Here is a 23,470-nt window from a genome sequence, read left to right on the forward strand (position 1 = left end):
TGAGCTCACTGACCGAGCATGGTCAATGTCCCGATGATGGGGGATTGTCCGGAGTGAGCTCACTGACCGAGCGTGGTCAATGACCCGATGATGGGGGATTGTCCGGAGTGATCGCACTGACCGAGCGTGGTCAATGTCCCGATGATGTGGGATTGTCCGGAGTGATCGCACTGACCGAGCGTGATCTGTGCCCCGATGATGGGGGATTGTCCGGAGTGAGCTCACTGACCGAGCGTGGTCAGTGTCCCGATGATGGGGGATTGTCCGGAGTGAGCTCACTGACCGAGTGTCGTCAGTGTCCCGATGATGGGGGATTGTCCGGAGTGAGCTCACTGACCGAGCGTGGTCAGTGTCCTGATGATGGGGGATTGTCCGGAGTGAGCTCACTGACCGAGTGTGGTCAGTGTCCCGATGATGGGGGATTGTCCGGAGTGATCGCACTGACTGAGTGTGGTCAGTGTCCCGATGATGGGGGATTGTCCGGAGTGATCTCACTGACCGAGCGTGGTCAGTGTCCCGATGATGGGGGATTGTCCGGAGTGATCTCACTGACCGAGCGTGGTCAGTGTCCCGATGATGGGGGATTGTCCGGAGTGAGCTCACTGACCGAGTGTGGTCAGTGTCCCGATGATGGGGGATTGTCCGGAGTGAGCTTACTGACCGAGCGTGGTCAGTGTCCCGATGATGGGGGATTGTCCGGAGTGAGCTCACTGACCGAGTGTGGTCAATGTCCCGATGATGGGTGATTGTCCGGAGTGAACTCACTGACCGAGCGTGGTCAATGTCCTGATGATGGGGGATTGTCCGGAGTGAGCTCACTGACCGAGCGTGGTCAGTGTCCCGATGATGGGGGATTGTCCGGAGTGATCGCACTGACCGAGCGTGGTCAGTGTCCCGATGATGGGGGATTGTCCGGAGTGATCTCACTGACCGAGCGTGGTCAATGTCCCGATGATGGGGGATTGTCCGGAGTGAGCGCACTGACCGAGCGTGGTCAGTGTCCCGATGATGGGGGATTGTCCGGAGTGAGCTCACTGACCGAGCGTAGGCAGTGTCCCGATGATGGGGGATTGTCCGGAGTGAGCTCACTGACCGAGCGTGGTCAGTGTCCCGATGATGGGGGATTGTCCGCAGTGAGCTCACTGACCGAGCGTGGTCAGTGTCCCGATGATAGGGGATTGTCCGGAGTGAGGTCACTGACCGAGCGTGGTCAGTGTCCCGATGATGGGGGATTGTCCGGAGTGATCGCACTGACCGAGCGTGGTCAGTGTCCCGATGATGGGGGATTGTCCGGAGTGATCTCACTGACCGAGCGTGGTCAATGTCCCGATGATGGGAGATTGTCCGGAGTGAGCTCACTGACCGAGCATGGTCACTGTCCCGATGATGGGGGATTGTCCGGAGTGATCTCACTGACCGAGCGTGGTCAGTGTCCCGATGATGGGGGATTATCCGGATTGAGCTCACTGACCGAGCATGGTCACTGTCCCGATGATGGGGGATTGTCCGGAGTGAGCTCACTGACCGAGCGTGGTCAATGTCCCGATGATTGGGGATTGTCCGGAGTGAGCTCACTGACTGAGCGTGGTCAATGTCCCGATGATGGGGGATTGTCCGGAGTGAGCGCACTGACCGATCATGGTCAATGTCCCGATGATGGGGGATTGTCCGGAGTGAGCTCACTGACCGAGTGTGGTCAGTGTGCCGATGATGGGGGATTGTCCGGATGGAGCTCACTGACCGAGTGTGGTCAGTGTCCCGATGATGGGGGATTGTCCGGAGTGATCTCACTGACCGAGCGTGGTCAATGTCCCGATGATGGGGGATTGTCCGGAGTGAGCTCACTGACCGAGCGTGGTCACTGTCCAGATGATGGGGGATTGTCCGGAGTGATCTCACTGACCGAGCGTGGTCAATGTCCCGATGATGGGGGATTGTCCGGAGTGAGCTCACTGACCGAGCGTGGTCAATGTCCCGATGACGGGGGATTGTCCGGAGTGAGCTCACTGACCGAGTGTGGTCAGTGTCCCGATGATGGGGGATTGTCCGGAGTGAGCGCACTGACCGAGCTTGGTCAATGTCCCGATGATGGGGGATTGTCCGGTGTGAGCGCACTGACCGAGCGTGGTCAGTGTCCCGATGATGGGGGATTGTCCGGAGTGAGCTCCCTGACCGAGTGTGGTCAGTGTCCCGATGATGGGGGATTGTCCGGAGTGAGCTCACTGACCGAGCGTGGTCAGTGTCCCGATGATGGGGGATTGTCCGGAGTGAGCTCACTGACCGAGCGTGGTCAATGCCCGATGATGGTGGATTGTCCGGAGTGAGCTCACTGACCGAGCGTGGTCAATGCCCGATGATGGGGGCTTGTCCGGAGTGAGCTCACTGACCGAGTGTGGTCAGTGTCCCGATGATGGGGGATTGTCCGGAGTGAGCTCACTGACCAAGCGTGGTCACTGTCCCGATGATGGGTGATTGTCCGCAGTGAACTCACTGACCGAGCGTGGTCAATGTCCCGATGATGTGGGATTGTCCGGAGTGAGCTCACTGACCGAGGATGGTCAGTGTCCCGATGATGGGGGATTGTCCGGAGTGATCTCACTGGCCGAGCGTGGTCAATGTCCCGATGATGGGGGATTGTCCGGAGTGAGCTCACTGACCAAGCGTGGTCAGTGTCCCGATGATGGGGGATTGTCCGGAATGATCTCACTGACCGAGCGTGGTCAGTGTCCCGATGATGGGGGATTGTCCGGAGTGAGCTCACTGACCGAGCGTGGTCAATGTCCCGATGATGGGGGATTGCCCGGAGTGATCGCACTGACCGAGCGTGGTCACTGTCCCGATGATGGGGGATTGTCCGGAGTGAGCTCAGTGACCGAGTGTGGTCAATGTCCCGATGATGGGGGATTGTCCGGAGTGAGCTCACTGACCGAGCGTGGTCAATGTCCCGATGACGGGGGATTGTCCGGAGTGAGCTCACTGACCGAGTGTGGTCAGTGTCCGGATGATGGGGGATTGTCCGGAGTGAGCGCACTGACCGAGCGTGGTCAATGTCCCAATGATGGGGGATTGTCCGGAGTGAGCGCACTGACCGAGCGTGGTCAGTGTCCCGATGATGGGGGATTGTCCGGAGTGAGCTCACTGACCGAGTGTGGTCAGTGTCCCGATGATGGGGGATTGTCCGGAATGAGCTCACTGACAGAGCGTGGTCAGTGTCCCGATGATGGGGGATTGTCCGGAGTGAGCTCACTGACCGAGCGTGGTCAATGCCCGATGATGGTGGATTGTCCGGAGTGAGCTCACTGACCGAGCGTGGTCAATGCCCGATGATGGGGGCTTGTCCGGAGTGAGCTCACTGACCGAGTGAGGTCAGTGTCCCGATGATGGGGGATTGTCCAGAGTGAGCTCACTGACCAAGCATGGTCACTGTCCCGATGATGGGTGATTGTCCGCAGTGAACTCACTGACCGAGCGTGGTCAATATCCCGATGATGTGGGATTGTCCGGAGTGAGCTCACTGACCGAGGATGGTCAGTGTCCCGATGATGGGGGATTGTCCGGAGTGATCTCACTGACCGAGCGTGGTCAATGTCCCGATGATGGGGGATTGTCCGGAGTGAGCTCACTGACCAAGCGTGGTCAGTGTCCCGATGATGGGGGATTGTCCGGAATGATCTCACTGACCGAGCGTGGTCAGTGTCCCAATGATGGGGGATTGTCCGGAGTGAGCTCACTGACCGAGCGTGGTCAATGTCCCGATGATGGGGGATTGCCCGGAGTGATCGCACTGACCGAGCGTGGTCACTGTCCCGATGATGGGGGATTATCCGGAGTGAGCTCAGTGACCGAGTGTGGTCAATGTCCCGATGATGGGGAATTGTCCGGAGTGAGCTCACTGACCGAGCGTGGTCAGTGTCCCGATGATGGGGGATTGTCCGGAGTGATCGCACTGACCGAGCGTGGTCAGTGTCCCGATGATGGGGGATTGTCCGGAGTGAGCTCACTGACCGAGAGTGGTCAATTTCCCGATGATGGGGGATTGGTCGGAGTGAGCTCACTGACCGAGCGTGGTCAATGTCCCGATGATGGGGGATTGTCCGGAGTGAGCGCACTGACCGAGCGTGGTCAATGTCCCGATGATGGGGGATTGTCCGGAGTGATCTCACTGACCGAGCGTGGTCAATGTCCCGATGATAGGGGATTGTCCGGAGTGAGCTCACTGACCGAGCATGGTCAGTGTCCCGATGATGGGGGATTGTCCGGAGTGAGCTCACTGACCGAGCGTGGTCAATGTCCCGATGATGGGGGATTGTCCGGAGTGAGCTCACTGACCGAGTGTGGTCAGTGTCCCGATGATGGGGGATTGTCCGGAGTGATCGCACTGACCGAGCGTGGTCAGTGCCCAGTTGATGGGGGATTGTCCGGAGTGATCTCACTGACCGAGCGTGGTCAGTGTCCCGATGATGGGGGATTGTCCGGAGTGATCTCACTGACCGAGTGTGGTCAGTGTCCCGATGATGGGGGATTGTCCGGAGTGAGCTCACTGACCGAGCGTGGTCAGTGTCCCGATGATGGGGGATTGTCCGGAGTGATCGCACTGACCGAGCGTGGTCAATGTCCCGATGATTGTGGATTGTCCAGAGTGATCGCACTGACCGAGCGTGGTCAGTGTCCCGATGATGGGGGATTGTCCGGAGTGATCTCACTGACCGAGTGTGGTCAATGTCCCGATGATTGTGGATTGTCCAGAGTGATCGCACTGACCGAGCGTGGTCAGTGCCCCGATGATGGGGAATTGTCCGGAGTGAGCTCACTGACCGAGCGTGGTCAGTGTCCCGATGATGGGGGATTGTCCGGAGTGAGCTCACTGACCGAGTGTCGTCAGTGTCCCGATGATGGGGGATTGTCCGGATTGAGCTCACTGACCGAGCGTGGTCAGTGTCCCGATGATGGGGGATTGTCCGGAGTGATCGCACTGACCGAGTGTGGTCAATGGCCCGATGATGGGGGATTGTCCGGAGTGAGCTGACTGACCGAGAGTGGTCAATGTCCCGATGATGGGGGATTGTCCGGAGTGAGCTCACTGACCGAGCGTGGTCAATGTCCCGATGATGGGGGATTGTCCGGAGTGAGCGCACTGACCGAGCGTGGTCAATGTCCCGATGATGGGGGATTGTCCGGAGTGATCTCACTGACCGAGCGTGGTCAATGTCCCGATGATGGGGGATTGTCCGGAGTGAGCTCACTGACCGAGCGTGGTCAGTGTCCCGATGATGGGGGATTGTCCGGAGTGAGCTCACTGACCGAGCATGGTCAGTGTCCCGATGATGGGGGATGGTCCGGAGTGAGCTCACTGACCGAGCATGGTCAGTGTCCCGATGATGGGGGATGGTCCGGAGTGAGCTCACTGACCGAGCGTGGTCAATGTCCCGATGATGGGGGATTGTCCGGAGTGAGCTCACTGACCGAGTGTGGTCAGTGTCCCGATGATGGGGGATTGTCCGGAGTGATCGCACTGACCGAGCGTGGTCAGTGCCCCGATGATGGGGGATTGTCCGGAGTGATCTCACTGACCGAGCGTGGTCAGTGTCCCGATGATGGGGGATTGTCCGGAGTGATCTCACTGACCGAGCGTGGTCAGTGTCCCGATGATGGGGGATTGTCCGGAGTGAGCTCACTGACCGAGCGTGGTCAGTGTCCCGATGATGGGGGATTGTCCGGAGTGATCGCACTGACCGAGCGTGGTCAGTGCCCCGATGATGGGGGATTGTCCGGAGTGATCTCACTGACCGAGTGTGGTCAATGTCCCGATGATGGGGGATTGTCCGGAGTGATCGCACTGACCGAGCGTGATCTGTGCCCCGATGATGGGGGATTGTCCGGAGTGAGCTCACTGACCGAGCGTGGTCAGTGTCCCGATGATGGGGGATTGTCCGGAGTGAGCTCACTGACCGAGTGTCGTCAGTGTCCCGATGATGGGGGATTGTCCGGAGTGAGCTCACTGACCGAGCGTGGTCAGTGTCCTGATGATGGGGGATTGTCCGGAGTGAGCTCACTGACCGAGTGTGGTCAGTGTCCCGATGATGGGGGATTGTCCGGAGTGATCGCACTGACTGAGTGTGGTCAGTGTCCCGATGATGGGGGATTGTCCGGAGTGAGCTCACTGACCGAGTGTGGTCAATGTCCCGATGATGGGGGATTGTCCGGAGTGAGCTCACTGACCGAGCGTGGTCAGTGTCCCGATGATGGGGGATTGTCCGGAGTGATCTCACTGACCGAGCGTGGTCAGTGTCCCGATGATGGGGGATTGTCCGGAGTGAGCTCACTGACCGAGCGTGGTCAGTGTCCCGATGATGGGGGATTGGTCGGAGTGATCTCACTGACCGAGCGTGGTCAGTGTCCCGATGATGGGGGATTGTCCGGAGTGAGCTCACTGACCGAGTGTGGTCAGTGTCCCGATGATGGGGGATTGTCCGGAGTGAGCTCACTGACCGAGCGTGGTCAGTGTCCCGATGATGGGGGATTGTCCGGAGTGAGCTCACTGACCGAGTGTGGTCAATGTCCCGATGATGGGTGATTGTCCGGAGTGAACTCACTGACCGAGCGTGGTCAATGTCCTGATGATGGGGGATTGTCCGGAGTGAGCTCACTGACCGAGCGTGGTCAGTGTCCCGATGATGGGGGATTGTCCGGAGTGATCGCACTGACCGAGCGTGGTCAGTGTCCCGATGATGGGGGATTGTCCGGAGTGATCTCACTGACCGAGCGTGGTCAATGTCCCGATGATGGGGGATTGTCCGGAGTGAGCGCACTGACCGAGCGTGGTCAGTGTCCCGATGATGGGGGATTGTCCGGAGTGAGCTCACTGACCGAGCGTAGGCAGTGTCCCGATGATGGGGGATTGTCCGGAGTGAGCTCACTGACCGAGCGTGGTCAGTGTCCCGATGATGGGGGATTGTCCGCAGTGAGCTCACTGACCGAGCGTGGTCAGTGTCCAGATGATGGGGGATTGTCCGGAGTGAGCTCACTGACCGAGCGTGGTCAGTGTCCCGATGATGGGGGATTGTCCGGAGTGATCGCACTGACCGAGCGTGGTCAGTGTCCCGATGATGGGGGATTGTCCGGAGTGATCTCACTGACCGAGCGTGGTCAATGTCGCGATCATGGGAGATTGTCCGGAGTGAGCTCACTGACCGAGCATGGTCACTGTCCCGATGATGGGGGATTGTCCTGAGTGATCTCACTGACCGAGCGTGGTCAGTGTCCCGATGATGGGGGATTGTCCGGATTGAGCTCACTGACCGAGCATGGTCACTGTCCCGATGATGGGGGATTGTCCGGAGTGAGCTCACTGACCGAGCGTGGTCAATGTCCCAATGATGGGAGATTGTCCGGAGTGAGCTCACTGACCGAGCATGGTCACTGTCCCGATGATGGGGGATTGTCCGGAGTGATCGCACTGACCGAGCGTGGTCAGTGTCCCGATGATGGGGGATTGTCCGGAGTGATCGCACTGACCGAGCATGGTCAGTGTCCCGATGATGGTGGATTGTCCGGAGTGATCTCACTGACCGAGCGTGGTCAATGTCGCGATGATGGGAGATTGTCCGGAGTGAGCTCACTGACCGAGCGTGGTCAATGTCCCGATGATGGGGGATTGTCCGGAGTGAGCTCACTGACCGAGCGTGGTCACTGTCCCGATGATGGGGGATTGTCTGGAGTGATCTCACTGACCGAGCGTGGTCTGTGTCCCGATGATGGGGGATTGTCCGGAGTGAGCTCACTGACCGAGCGTGGTCACTGTCCCGATGATGGGGGATTGTCTGGAGTGATCTCACTGACCGAGCGTGGTCAGTGTCCCGATGATGGGGGATTGTCCGGATTGAGCTCACTGACCGAGCATGGTCACTGTCCCGATGATGGGGGATTGTCCGGAGCGAGCTCACTGACCGAGCGTGGTCAATGTCCCGATGATGTGGGATTGTCCGGAGTGATCGCACTGACCGAGCGTGGTCAATGTCGCGATGATGGGGGATTGTCGGGAGTGAGCTCACTGACCGAGCGTGGTCAGTGTCCCGATGATGGGGGATTGTCCGGAGTGAGCTCACTGACCGAGTGTGGTCAATGACCCGATGATGGGGGATTGTCCGGAGTGATCGCACTGACCGAGCGTGGTCAATGTCCCGATGATGGGGGATTGTCCGGAATGATCGCACTGACCGAGCGTGGTCAGTGTCCCGATGATGGGGGGATTGTCCGGAGTGAGCTCACTGACCGAGCGTGGTCAATGTCCCGATGATGGGGGATTGTCCGAAGTGATTGCACTGACCGAGCGTGGTCAATGTCCTGATGATGGGGGGAGGCTGCCGTGTCTGCTGTGCGGATACACAGCTCATTGAAATGCTTCTTAAATGTTTTGAGGGTTTCCGCCTCCACCACCCGTTCAGGCAGCGAGTTGCTGATTCCCATCACCCTCTTTTCCTCAAATTGCATTGGAGGAACGGCCGATATATTTCCCAGGCAGGGGGGTGAGCGACTCGGAGGGGAACCTCCAGGTGGGGGGGTTCCCAGGTATCTGCTGCTCTTGTCCTTCTAGATGGAGGTGGGCGTGGGTTTGGAAGGTGCTGTCTAAGGAATCTTGGTGAGTTACTGCAGTGCATCTTGTAGATGGTACACACTGTGCGTCGGGGGGGGGGGGGGGGGGGGGAGTGAATGTTTGTGGAAGGGGAGCGATCAAGCGGGGCTGCTTTGTCCTGGATGGTGTCGAGCTTCTCGAGTGTTGTTGGAGCCGCGCTCATCCAGGCAAGTGGAGAGTTTCCCTCACACTCCTGACTTGTGCCTTGTCGATGGGGGACAGGCTTTGGGGGGGGTCAGGAGGTAAGTTCCTCTCCGCAGGATTCCCAGCCTCTGACCTGCCCTGGTAGCCACAGTATTAATGTGGCTGGGCCCAGTTCAGTTTCCGATCAATGGAAACCTTCCCTCTGAACCCAAATCTCCAGCTTGGAGATCCACTGCAGGCCTCATCGCCCAAGTGTGGCATGGTCAGGATTGCTCTCTGTTTCCTGTTCACGTCTGTACACCACCCACAGACCGAGCGAAGCACTCAATACCCAGACTTCTCCAAGTCAAACTCCTCGTGACTTCACTCGTCATCAGAATTTGATAGCTCGGTGGAAAGAGCCATTAACAAAAGCAGATTGAACAACTGAACGCGTGAATGAGGAGCAGGAGGAGGATATTCTGCCCCTCCATCTGCTAGCCCATTCAAGAGGACAATGGCTGATTCGGTTGTAACATTGACCCCATAGTCCTGACCACCCCCCCCCCCCGCCCTGATAACCATTCACCCCCACTTTCCCTCGTTCATCAAGAACCCTTCCAGCTCTGCCTCAGAGACATTCAAGGATTTTACTTCCGTAAGACCAGAAGATATCGGAGCAGAAATAGGCCATTCAGCCCATCGAGTCTGCCTCGCTCTTCCATCATGGCTGAAGCCCACCGCAGCAGAATTTGAATTCAGTAAAAAGCTCTGGAATTAAAAGTCTTTAACGATGACCACCATTGTCGATTGACGTAAATAAAAACCCCCATCAGGTTCATTCGGGGAGGAAATCTGCATCCTGCAAATTAATGTACAAAAAACTGAACAACTCAATTGCATCAGGCGACTTGAGGCGGGATTGTACTGATTGGAAACGTGGTTGTGTTTTCCAGCTCGCCCTGCGAAGCCGTCCATCTCCGCGTCATACCTGGCTGCATCGAGGGAGTATCTGGTCAACTGTACATCTCCTCTCATCGACCCGGCAGCCCGAATCTACTTGTACAGAACTGCCGCTGGCGAAGCCGCCCAGGTGACGTGGGCCCAGGTGACGGGCGCCTCTGTTGTTTTCCGCCTCTCCAACGTCAGCTCGGCGGGGGAAGGGAACTACACCTGCCTGTCCGAGACGACAGAGGCCGGCCGGGCGGTCAGGTCTCCTCTGAGCGAGGGGGTCGCCTTGCCAACGCCAGGTGGGTGGAGACGGCGGGAACGAGCGGCTTCTCAATTTGGTCTTCCACCTGGTTTGATTGATGCAGTTTAACCATTCTATCGAGGGCATTCGCTGCCTCCCCCAGTTGCCCCCAGCACTGAGGAAGCATTATCCATGAGTGGTTACGAATCAACCGCATAGCTGCGTGGGGCTGGAGACACAGGCGATAGAGCCACAGAGTTCACAGCATAGTCACAGGGCACAGTTTCTCAAGACATTTGTCGGGGCTAAAAGGCTGGGAACAGACGAAGCCTGTGTGGCATATAAGGAAAGTAGGAAGGAACTTAAGCAAGGAGTCAGGAGGGCGAGAAGAGGTCACAAAAAGTCATTGACAAACAGGGTAAAGGAAAATCCCAAGGCTTTTTACACGTACATAAAAAGCAAGAGGGTAGCCAGGGAAAGGGTTGGCCCACTAAAGGACAGGCAAGGGAATCTATGTGTGGAGACGGAGGAAATGGGCGAGGTACTAAATGAATACTTTGCATCAGTATTCACCAAAGAGAAGGAATTGGTAGATGTTGAGTCTGGAGAAGGGGGTGTAGATAGCCTGGGTCACATTGTGACCCAAAAAGACGAGGTGTTGGGCGTCTTGAAAAATATTAAGGTAGATAAGTCCCCAGGGCCTGATGGGATCTACCCCAGAATACTGAAGGAGGCTGGAGAGGAAATTGCTGAGGCCTTGACAGAAATCTTTGGATCCTCGCTGTCTTCAGGGGATGTCCCGGAGGACTGGAGAATAGCCAATGTTGTTCCTCTGTTTAAGAAGGGTGGCAGGGATAATCCCGGGAACTACAGGCCGGTGAGCCTTACTTCAGTGGTAGGGAAATTACTGGAGAGAATTCTTCGAGACAGTGGATAAAAGCAAATTACTGCGGATGCTGGAATCTGAAACGAAAGAGAAAATGCCGGAAAATCTCAGCAAGTCCGGCAGCATCTGTCGGGAGAGAAAAGAGCGAACGTTTCGAGTCCAATGACCCTTTGTCAAAGCTCAAGTCCGATGTCGCTTTGACAAAGGATCATCGGACTCGAAACCTTCGCTCTTTTCTCTCCCGACAGATGCTGCCGGACTTGCTGAGATTTTCCGGCATTTTCTCTTTCGATTTTTCGAGACAGGATCTACTCCCATTTGGAAGCAAGTGGTCCTAATAGCGAGAGGCAGCACGGTTTTGTGAAGGGGAGGTCGTGTCTCACTAACTTGATAGAGTTTTTCGAGGAGGTCACTAAGATGATTGATTCATAGAATTTACAGTGCAGAAGGAGGCCATTCGGCCCATCGAGCCTGCACCAGCTCTTGGAAAGAGCTCCCTACTCAAGGACAGCACCTCCACCCTATCCCCATAACCCAGTAACCCCACCCAACACTAAGGGCAATTGATCATGGCCAATCCACCTAACCTGCACATCTGATGCAGGTAGGGCAGCACGGTAGCCTTGTGGATAGCACAATTGCTTCACAGCTCCAGGGTCCCAGGTTCGATTCTGGCTTGCGTCACTGTCTGTGCGGAGTCTGCACATCCTCCCCGTGTGTGCGTGGGTTTCCTCCGGGTGCTCCGGTTTCCTCCCACAGTCCAAAGATGTGCGGGATAGGTGGATTGGCCATGATAAATTGCCCTTAGTGTCCAAAATTGCCCTTAGTGTTGGGTGGGGTTACTGGGTTATGGGGATAGGGTGGCGGTGTTGACCTTGGGTAGGGTGCTCTTTCCAAGAGCCGGTGCAGACTCGATGGGCTGAATGGCCTCCTTCTGCTCTGTAAATTCTATGATAAAAGGGCAGTGGATGTTGTCTATATGGACTTCTGTATGGCCTTTGACAAGGCCCCTCATGGCAGACTGGTACAAAAGGTGAAGTCACACGGGATCAGGGGTGAGCTGGCAAGATGGATACAGAACTGGCTAGGTCATAGAAGGCAGAGAGTAGCAATGGAAGGATGCTTTTCTAATTGGAGGGCTGTGACCAGTGGTGTTCCACAAGGATCAGTGCTGGGACCTTTGCTCTTTGTAGTATATATAAATGATTTGGAGGAAAATGTAACTGGTCTGATTAGTAAGTTTGCAGACGACACAAAGGTTGGTGGAATTGCGGATAGCGATGAGGACTGTCAGAGGATAAAGCAGGATTTAGATCATTTGGAGACTTGGGCGGAGAGATGGCAGATGGAGTTTAATCCGGACAAATGTGAGGTAATGCATTTTGGAAGGTCTAATGCAGGGAGGGAATATACAGTGAATGGTAGAACCCTCAAGACAATTGACAGTCAGGGAGATCTAGGTGTACAGATCTACAGGTCACTGAAAGGGGCAACACAGGTGGAGAAGGTAGTCAAGAAGGCATACGGCATGCTTGCCTTCATTGGCCAGGGCATTGAGTATAAGAATTGGCAAGTCATGTTGCAACTGTATAGAACCTTAGTTAGGCCACACTTGGATTATAGAGTTCAATTCTGGTCGCCACACTACCAGAAGGATGTCGAGGCTTTAGAGAGGGTGCAGAAGAGATTTACCTGGATGTTGCCTGGTATGGAGGGCATTAGCTATGAGGAGCGGTTGAATAAAGTTGGTTTGTTCTCACTGGAACGAAGGAGGTTGAGGGGCGACCTGATAGAGGTCTACAAAATTATGAGGGGCATAGACAGAGTGGATAGTCAGAGGCTTTTCCCCAGGGTAGAGGGGTCAATTACTAGGGGGCATAGGTTTAAGGTGAGAGGGGCAAGGTTTAGAGTAGATGTACGAGGCAAGTTTTTTACACAGAGGGTAGTGGGTGCCTGGACCTCGCTGCCAGAGGAGGTGGTGGAAGCAGGGACGATAGTGACATTTAAGGGGCATCTTGACAAATACATGAATAGGATGGGAATAGAGGGACACGGACCCAGGAAGTGTAGAAGATTGTAGTTTAGTCGGGCAGCATGGTCGGCACGGGCTTGGAGGGCCGAAGGGCCTGTTCCTGTGCTGTGCATTTCTTTGTGCTTTGTACACTACACCCTTATCATCCATATGTCTATCCAATGACCATTTGAATGTCCTTAGTGTTGGCGAGTCCACTACTGTTGCAGGCAGGGCATTCCACGCCCTTACTACTCTCTGAGTAAAGAACCTACCTCTGACATCTGTCTTATATCTATCTCCCCTCAATTTAAAGCTTTGTCCCCTCATGCTAGACATCACCATCCGAGGAAAAAGGCTCTCACTGTCCACCCTATCCAATCCTCTGATCATCTTGTATGCCTCAATTAAGTCACCTCTTAACCTTCTTCTCTCCAACAAAAACAGCCTCAAGTCCCTCAGCCTTTCCTCATAAGATCTTCCCTCCATACCAGGCAACATTCTGGTAAATCTCCTCTGCACCCTTTCCAAAGCTTCCACATCCTTCCTATAATGCGGCGACCAGAATTGCACGCAATACTCCAAATGCGGCCGCACCAGAGTTTTGTACAGCTGCAACATGACCTCATGGCTCCGAAACTCAATAACCTCTACCAATAAAAGCTAACACACCGTACGCCTTCTTAACAACCTTCTCAACCTGGGTGGCAACTTTCAGGGATCTATGTACATGGACACCGAGATCTCTCTGCTCATCCACACTGCCAAGAATCTTACCATTAGCCCAGTACTCTGTCTTCCTGTTATTCCTTCCAAAATGAATCACCTCACACTTTTCTGCATTAAACTCCATTTGCCACCTCTCAGCCCAGCGCTGCAGCTTATCTATGTCCCTCTGTAACTTGTAACATCCTTCCGCACTGTCCACAACTCCTCCGACTTTAGTGTCATCTGCTAATTTACTCACCCATCCTTCTACACCCTCCTCCAGGTCATTTATAAAAATGACAAACAGCAGTGGCCCCAAAACAGATCCTTGTGGTACACCACTAGTAACTGGACTCCAGTCTGAACATTTCCCATCAACCACCACCCTTTGTCTTCTTCCAGCTGGCCAATTTCTGATCCAAACTGCTAAATCACCCTGAATCCCATGCTCTGTATTTTTTGCAGTAGCCTACCGTGGGGAACCTTATCAAACGCTTTACTGAAATCCATATACACCACATCAACTGCTTTACCCTCATCCACCTGTTTGGTCACCTTCTCAAAGAACTCTATAAGGTTTGTGAGGCACGACCTACCCTTCACAAAACCGTGTTGACTATCTCTAATCAAATTATTCCTTTCCAGATGATTATACATCCTATCTCTTATAAACCTTTCCAAGATTTTGCCCACAACAGAATAAGGCTCACTGGTCTATAGTTACCGGGATTGTCTCTACTCCCCTTCTTGAACAAGGGGACAACATTTGCTGTCCTCCAGTCCTCTGGCACTATTCCTGTTGACAAAGGTGACTTAAAGATCTATTTTCTATTTATCTATTTTCACCCTTTCCAGAATTGTTAACACCTCCTCCTTATGAACCTCAAGCCCTTCTAGTCTAGTAGCCTGAATCTCAGTATTCTCCTCGACAACATTGTCTTTTTCCTGTGTGAATACTGACGAAAAATATTCATTTAGCACCTCTCCTATCTCCCCGGACTCTACGCACAACTTCCCACGACTGTCCTTGACTGGCCCTACTCTTACCCTAGTCATTCTTTTATCCATGACATATCTATAGAAAGCTTTAGGGTTATCCTTGATCCTACCTGCCAAAGACTTCTCATGTCCCCTCCTGGCTCTTCTTCGCTCTCTCTTTAGGTCCTTCCTAGCTAACTTGTAACTCTCGAGCGCCCTAACTGAACCTTCATATCTCATCTTTACAGAAGGGGACTAAAACCGCGCGCAATACTCCCGGTGTGGCCTAAGAAAGGTTCGGCACACTTTGCAGCGAGATATATTGAACCCTGTGCTCCTTGCTCTGAAGGCCAACGTCCCATTTGCCGTGCTAATTGCTTGGAGCCCCTTCACACGGGCCTTCAGTGATTCCCAAACATCGACAGTTGCCAAGCCCCTCCCCATTTCGGAAATACACGGATTTGTTTTATTCAACTAAGACGTCATCTCACATTTAATCGCAAAAGAACGAGCAGCATACAGTGAATGGTAGAACCCTCAAGACAATTGACAGTCAGAGAGATCTAGGAGTACAGGTCCACAGGTCATTGAAAGGGGCAACACAGGTGGAGAAGGTAGTCAAGAAGGCATACGGCATGCTTGCCTTCATTGGCCGAGGCATTGAGTATAAGAATTGGCAAGTCATGTTGCAGCTGTATAGAACCTTAGTTAGGCCACACTTGGAGTATAGTGTTCAATTCTGGTCGCCACACTACCAGAAGGATGTGGAGGCTTTAGAGAGGGTGCAGAAGAGATTTACCAGAATGTTGCCTGGTATGGAGGGCATTAGCTATGAGGAGCGGTTGAATAAACTCGGTTCGTTCTCACTGGAACGAAGGAGGTTGAGGGGAGACCTGATAGAGGTCTACAAAATTATGAGGGGCATAGACTGAGTGGATAGTCAGAGGCTTTTCCCCAGGGTAGAGGAGTCAATTACGAGGGGACATAGGTTTAAGGTGCAAGGGGCAAGGTTTAGAGGAGGTGTACAAGGCAAGTTTTTTTTACACAGAGGGTAGTGGGTGCCTGGAACTCGCTACCGGAGGAGGTGGTGGAAGCAGGGACGATAGGGACATTTAAGGGGCATCTTGACAAATACATGAATAGGATGGGAATAGAGGGATACGGACCCAGGACGTGTAGAAGGTTGTAGTTTAGTCGGGCAGCATGGTCAGCACGGGCTTGGAGGGCCGAAGGGCCTGTTCCTGTGCTGTACATTTTTTGTTCTTTGTAGCTGCAGAAGGCCATTCAGCCCCTCGAGCCTGCCCCACCTTTCAATACCACCATGCCTGATCTCATCTCCAACCTGCTGCCCACTCCCCAGAACCCTTCATCACGCAGCTACTTCAAACCCGATCTATCACCTCAAATCTGTTTCGTATTCCGGCATCCACTGAACTCTGGGGTCGTCAATTCCACCGACCCTTTGAGTAAAGTAATTCCTCCTTATGTTTGGTTTAAACCTGCCTCAGCCTGAAACTGTGGCCTCTCGTTCAACAATGTCCAATAAGGGGCAACGTCCACTCCACATCATAGAACATAGAACATAGAAACATAGAACATAGAAACATAGAACATAGAAACAAAGAACATAGAAACATAGAACATAGAACATAGAAACATAGAACATAGAACATAGAAACATAGAAACATAGAACATAGAACATAGAACATAGAACATAGAAACATAGAACATAGAACATAGAACATAGAACACAGAAACATAGAACATAGAAACAAAGAACATAGAAACATAGAACATAGAGCATAGAAACATAGAACATAGAACATAGAACATAGAACACAGAAACATAGAACATAGAAACAAAGAACATAGAAACATAGAACATAGAACATAGAAACATAGAACATAGAACACAGAACATAGAACATAGAACATAGAAACATAGAACATAGAAACAAAGAGCATGGAAACATAGAACATAGAGACAATGATCATAGAAACATAGAACATAGAACATAGAACATAGAAACATAGAAACATAGAACATAGAACATAGACCATAGAAACATAGAAACATAGAAACAAAGAACATAGAAACATAGAACATAGAAACAAAGAGCATAGAAATGTAGAACATTGGAACATAGAACATAGAAACATAGAACATAGAAACATAGAACATAGAAACAAAGAACATAGAAACATAGAACATAGAAACATAGAACATAGAACATAGAACATAGAAACATAGAACATAGAAACATAGAACATAGAAACAAAGAGCATAGAAATGTAGAACATTGGAACATAGAACATAGAACATAGAAACATAGAACATAGAAACAAAGAACATAGAAACATAGAACATAGAACATAGAAACAAAGAGCATAGAAATGTAGAACATTGGAACATAGAACATAGAACATAGAAACATAGAACATAGAACATAGAAACAAAGAAATTAGAAACATAGAACATAGAACATAGAAACAAAGAGCATAGAAATGTAGAACATTGGAACAAAGAACATAGAACATAGAAACAAAGAGCATAGAAATGTAGAACATTGGAACATAGAACATAGAACATAGAAACATAGAACATAGAACATAAAAACAAAGAGCCTAGAAATGTAGAACATTGGAACATTAAACATAGAACATAGAAACATAGAACATAGAAACATAGAAACATAGAACATAGAAACATAGAAACATAGAACCTAGAAACATAGAACATAGAATATAGAACGTAGAAACAAAGAACATAGAACATAGAAGCATAGAAACATAGAAACATAGAAACATAGAAACAAAGAACATAGAAACATAGAACATAGAACATAGAACATAGAACATAGAACATTGAACATAGAAACATAGAACATAGAACATAGAACATAGAAACATAGAACATAGAACATAGAAACATTGAAACAAAGAACATAGAAACATAGAACATAGAAACATAGAAACAAAGAGCATAGAAACATAGAACATAGAAACATAGAACATAGAACATAGAAACATTGAAACAAAGAACATAGAAACATAGAACATAGAAACATAGAAACATAGAACATAGAATATAGAACGTAGAAACAAAGAACATAGAACATAGAAGCATAGAAACATAGAAACAAAGAACATAGAAACACAGAACATAGAACATTGAACATAGAAACATAGAACATAGAACATAGAACATAGAAACATAGAACATAGAACATAGAAACATTGAAACAAAGAACATAGAAACATAGAACATAGAAACATAGAAACAAAGAGCATAGAAACATAGAACATAGAAACATAGAACATAGAACATAGAAACATTGAAACAAAGAACATAGAAACATAGAACATAGAAACATAGAAACATAGAACATAGAAACATAGACCATAGAAACATAGAAACATAGAAACAAAGAACATAGAAACATCGAACATAGAACATAGAACATAGAAACATATAACATAGAAACATAGAACATAGAACATAGAAACAAATAGCATAGAAATGTAGAACATTGGAACATAGAACATAGAACATAGAAACATAGAACATAGAACATAGAAACAAAGAACATAGAACATAGAACATAGAAAGAAAGAGCATAGAAATGTAGAACATTGGAACATAGAACATAGAAACATAGAACATAGAAACATAGAACATAGAAACATAGAACATAGAAACATAGAACATAGAACATAGAAACAAATAGCATAGAAATGTAGAACATTGGAACATAGAACATAGAACATAGTAACATAGAACATAGAACATAGAAACAAAGAACATAGAAACATAGAACATAGAACATAGAAACAAAGAGCATAGAAATGTAGAACATTGGAACATAGAACATAGAACATAGTAACATAGAACATAGAACATAGAAACAAAGAACATAGAAACATAGAACATAGAACATAGAAACAAATAGCATAGAAATGTAGAACATTGGAACATAGAACATAGAACATAGAAACATAGAACATAGAACATAGAAACAAAGAACATAGAACATAGAACATAGAAAGAAAGAGCATAGAAATGTAGAACATTGGAACATAGAACATAGAAACATAGAACATAGAAACATAGAACATAGAAACAAAGAGCATAGAAACATAGAACATAGAAACATAGAACATAGAACATAGAAACATAGAACATAGAAACATAGAAACAAAGAACATAGAAACATAGAACATAGAACGTAGAAACATAGAACATAGAACATAGAAACATAGAAACATAGAACATAGAAACATAGAACATAGAGACAAAGAACATAGAAACATAGAACATAGAACATAGAAACATTGAAACAAAGAACATTGAAACATAGAACATAGAAACATAGAAATATAGAACATAGAAACATAGAACATAGAAACAAAGAACATAGAAACATAGAACATAGAACATAGATGTGGAGATGCCGGCGTTGGACTGGGTTGGACCATAGAACATAGAAACATAGAAACATAGAACATAGAAACATAGAACATAGAAACATAGAACATAGAAACATAGAACATAGCAATAGGAGCAGGAGTGGGCCACTCGGCCCCTCAGGCCTGCAGCACCTTTCGATATGATCATGGCTGACATACAAATTCATTTCCCCACTCCCACTCTCTCTCCAGACCCCTCGATCCCTTTAGCCACAAGGGCCACGTCCAGATCCCTCTGGAGTATATCCAACGTACCGGCCCCACAGCTTTCTGTGGGAGAGAATTCCACACAGTCACACCTCTCTGAGAGAAGTTCTTCCTCATCTCCGTCCTGAATGGTTGTGACCCCTAGTTCCCAGGCTGTGACCCCGAGTTCCCAGGCTGTGACCCCTAGTTCCCAGGCTGTGACCCCTAGTTCCCAGGCTGTGACCCCTAGCTCCCAGGCTGTGACCCCGAGTTCCCAGGCTGTGACCCCGAGTTCCCAGGCTGTGACCCCTAGTTCCCAGGCTGTGACCCCGAGTTCCCAGGCTGTGACCCCGAGTTCCCAGGCTGTGACCCCTAGTTCCCAGGCTGTGACCCCTAGTTCCCAGGCTGTGACCCCTAGTTCCCAGGCTGTGACCCCTAGTTCCCAGGCTGTGACCCCGAGTTCCCAGGCTGTGACCCCTAGTTCCCAGGCTGTGACCCCGAGTTCCCAGGCTGTGACCCCGAGTTCCCAGGCTGTGACCCCGAGTTCCCAGGCTGTGACCCCTAGTTCCCAGGCTGTGACCCCGAGTTCCCAGGCTGTGACCCCGAGTTCCCAGGCTGTGACCCCTAGTTCCCAGGCTGTGACCCCTAGTTCCCAGGCTGTGACCCCTAGTTCCCAGGCTGTGACCCCTAGTTCCCAGGCTGTGACCCCGAGTTCCCAGGCTGTGACCCCTAGTTCCCAGGCTGTGACCCCGAGTTCCCAGGCTGTGACCCCGAGTTCCCAGGCTGTGACCCCTAGTTCCCAGGCTGTGACCCCGAGTTCCCAGGCTGTGACCCCTAGTTCCCAGGCTGTGACCCCTAGTTCCCAGGCTGTGACCCCTAGTTCCCAGGCTGTGACCCCTAGTTCCCAGGCTGGTCGAGGCAGCGACGCACATCTCGTGAAATAATAAATAAACCGTTCCTGGAGTCTCACCTGGGGTAAGATTTAAGGATCAAGGTGACAGTGTAATTCTACATGTGCGGCATTGAAATTGAGTAAAAGTGAATGTTTGAGTCCAGTGCCTGTTGCAATCGGTAATTTCCTTGCCCAGGTTCGGCCTCCCAGCTGAGTTGGGTTGGATTTGCTGTGGGAGCTGCAATTGGTTTGCTGGTCACCTTGCTGCTAACGGCCGCTTACTGCAGGATTCGGGGACATTGTAAATTCACCGCAGGTAAGAGAGGGACACGTGAGGTGAGCAATAACTGAAGTGGGAGTGACAGAGGTGTTCGTGCCCGGGTGGGGCCGCGGGACTGAAACAATGGGCGGGATCGCGTTCCAGCGACTCCGCCATTGGCCGGAGAAACGCACAGCAGGCGAGAAGCGGAATGCTCCGGACCCTCCACAGTGACCTGAATGTTCCGCACACGGGCGTGGGCGGGCGTGTTGTACAGTCAACGCTGCTGGCCTCTCAGTAACGGGCCGGTCGCGGAATTCTCCGGGTCTCCCGCGATGGTCCTCCTCCGCCACGGGGAGTTACCGATGGCGAGGGGCACTTGGGGTGTTTAAATTCTGGAAACGTGTGCCGTGGCCTCTGGGAGGGGGGACAAACCTGCCCAACATTGGTATCCTGTGCTGGCAGATGTGCCGCTGGCCGGGGGGGGGGGGGCTTCCGTCAGGGCTGGGGGGGGAGTGGGGGGGGGGGGGGGGCGTGCTGTACGTGGCTGCTGGGACGAGGGTGTGGGGGGGGGGGCCTGTATGTGGCTGCTGGGATGAGGGGGTGGGGCGTGCCTGCATGTGGCTGCTGGGACGAGAGTGTGGGGGGAGGGGTGCCTGTATGTGGCTGCTGGGACGAGGGGGGAGGGGGGTGGGGGGTGGCGTGACTGTACGCGGCTGCTGGGACGAGGGTGTGGGGGGGGGTGCCTGTATGTGGCTGCTGGGACGAGGGGGGAGGGGGGGGTGCGTGTATGTGGCTGGTGGGACGAGGGGGGAGGGGGGGGGTGCGTGTATGTGGCTGCTGGGACGGGGGGGGCCTGTCTGTGGCTGCTGAGACAAGGGATGGGGCCTGTCTGTGGCTGCTGGGACGAGGGATGGGGCCTGTCTGTGGCTGCTGGGACGAGGGGGGGGGCCTGTCTGTGGCTGCTGTTTCCACCCTCTCCAGTGCTGATCCCGACCCCAGGGAATCAACATAAAGAAACAAACGCAAACTGTTCAGCCCCGATCCTTCGGCCCTCAGTCCCCCACTGGGATTAATACCTCACTCCCCCACTGCGTAACGGTCCGTGGATTAATACCTCACTCCCCCACTGCGTAACGGTCCGTGGATTAATACCTCCCCCCCCCCACTGCGTAACGGTCCCTGGATTAATACCTCACTCCCCCACTGCGTAACGGTCCGTGGTTTAATACCTCACTCCCCCACTGCGTAACGGTCCGTGGATTAATACCTCCCCCCCCCACTGCGTAACGGTCCCTGGATTAATACCTCACCCCCCCACTGCGTAACGGTCCGTGGATTAATACCTCACTCCCCCACTGTGTAACGGTCCCTGGATTAATACCTCACTCCTCCACTGCGTAACGGTCCGTGGATTAATACCTCACTCCCCCACTGCGTAACGGTCCGTGGATTAATACCTCACTCCCCCACTGCGTAACGGTCCGTGGATTAATACCTCACTCCTCCCCACTGCGTAACGGTCCCTGGATTAATACCTCACTCCTCCACTGCGTAACGGTCCGTGGATTAATACCTCACTCCCCCCACTGCGTAACGGTCCGTGGATTAATACCTCACTCCCCCACTGCGTAACGGTCCGTGGATTAATACCTCACTCCTCCACTGCGTAACGGTCCCTGGATTAATACCTCACTCCCCCACTGCGTAACGGTCCGTGGATTAATACCTCACCCCCCCCACTGCGTAACGGTCCCTGGATTAATACCTCACTCCCTCCACTGCGTAACGGTCCGTGGATTAATACGTCACTCCCCACTGCGTAACGGTCCCTGGATTAATACCTCACTCCCCCACTGCGTAACGGTCCGTGGATTAATACCTCACTCCTCCACTGCGTAACGGTCCCTGGATTAATACCTCACTCCCCCACTGCGTAACGGTCCGTGGATTAATACCTCACCCCCCCCACTGCGTAACGGTCCGTGGATTAATACCTCACCCCCCCACTGCGTAACGGTCCGTGGATTAATACCTCACTCCCCCACTGCGTAACGGTCCGAGGATTAATACCTCACTCCCCCACTGCGTAACGGTCCCTGGATTAATACCTCACTCCCTCCACTGCGTAACGGTCCGTGGATTAATACCTCACTCCCCCACTGCGTAACGGTCCCTGGATTAATACCTCACCCCTCCACTGCGTAACGGTCCGTGGATTAATACCTCACCCCCCCACTGCGTAACGGTCCGTGGATTAATACCTCACTCCCCCACTGCGTAACGGTCCGTGGATTAATACCTCACCCCCCCACTGCGTAACGGTCCGTGGATTAATACCTCACTCCCCCACTGCGTAACGGTCCGTGGATTAATACCTCACTCCCCCACTGCGTAACGGTCCGTGGATTAATACCTCACCCCCCCACTGCGTAACGGTCCGTGGATTAATACCTCACTCCCCCACTGCGTAACGGTCCCTGGATTAATACCTCACTCCCCCACTGCGTAACGGTCCCTGGATTAATACCTCACCCCCCACTGCGTAACGGTCCGTGGATTAATACCTCACTCCCCACTGCGTAACGGTCCGTGGATTAATACCTCACTCCTCCACTGCGTAACGGTCCCTGGATTAATACCTCACCCCCCACTGCGTAACGGTCCGTGGATTAATACCTCACCCCCCCCACTGCGTAACGGTCCGTGGATTAATACCTCACTCCCCCACTGCGTAACGGTCCGTGGATTAATACCTCACTCCCCCCACTGCGTAACGGTCCGTGGATTAATACCTCACTCCCCCACTGCGTAACGGTCCGTGGATTAATACCTCACTCCCCCCACTGTGTAACGGTCCCTGGATTAATACCTCACTCCTCCACTGCGTAACGGTCCGTGGATTAATACCTCACTCCCCCACTGCGTAACGGTCCGTGGATTAATACCTCACTCCCCCACTGCGTAACGGTCCGTGGATTAATACCTCACTCTCCCACTGCGTAACGGTCCCTGGATTAATACCTCACTCTCCCACTGCGTAACGGTCCGTGGATTAATACCTCACTCCCCCACTGCGTAACGGTCCGTGGATTAATACCTCACCCCCCCCACTGCGTAACGGTCCGTGGATTA

General features: G+C 52.0%; 1 protein-coding gene across 1 annotated transcript in view; it reads left to right on the forward strand.

Moving 5' to 3' along the window:
- Positions 1-23,470, forward strand: part of LOC140411554 (uncharacterized) — a 245,207-nt gene that overhangs the window by 147,244 nt on the left and 74,493 nt on the right. The window contains exons 11-12 of the mRNA XM_072500635.1: positions 9,712-10,005; positions 20,273-20,392. Of these exons, the coding sequence (XP_072356736.1) occupies positions 9,712-10,005; positions 20,273-20,392 (414 nt within the window). The remainder of the gene's footprint in view (positions 1-9,711; positions 10,006-20,272; positions 20,393-23,470) is intronic.

Source organism: Scyliorhinus torazame, chromosome 4, assembly GCF_047496885.1.
Source record: "Scyliorhinus torazame isolate Kashiwa2021f chromosome 4, sScyTor2.1, whole genome shotgun sequence".
Lineage (NCBI taxonomy): Eukaryota > Metazoa > Chordata > Chondrichthyes > Carcharhiniformes > Scyliorhinidae > Scyliorhinus > Scyliorhinus torazame.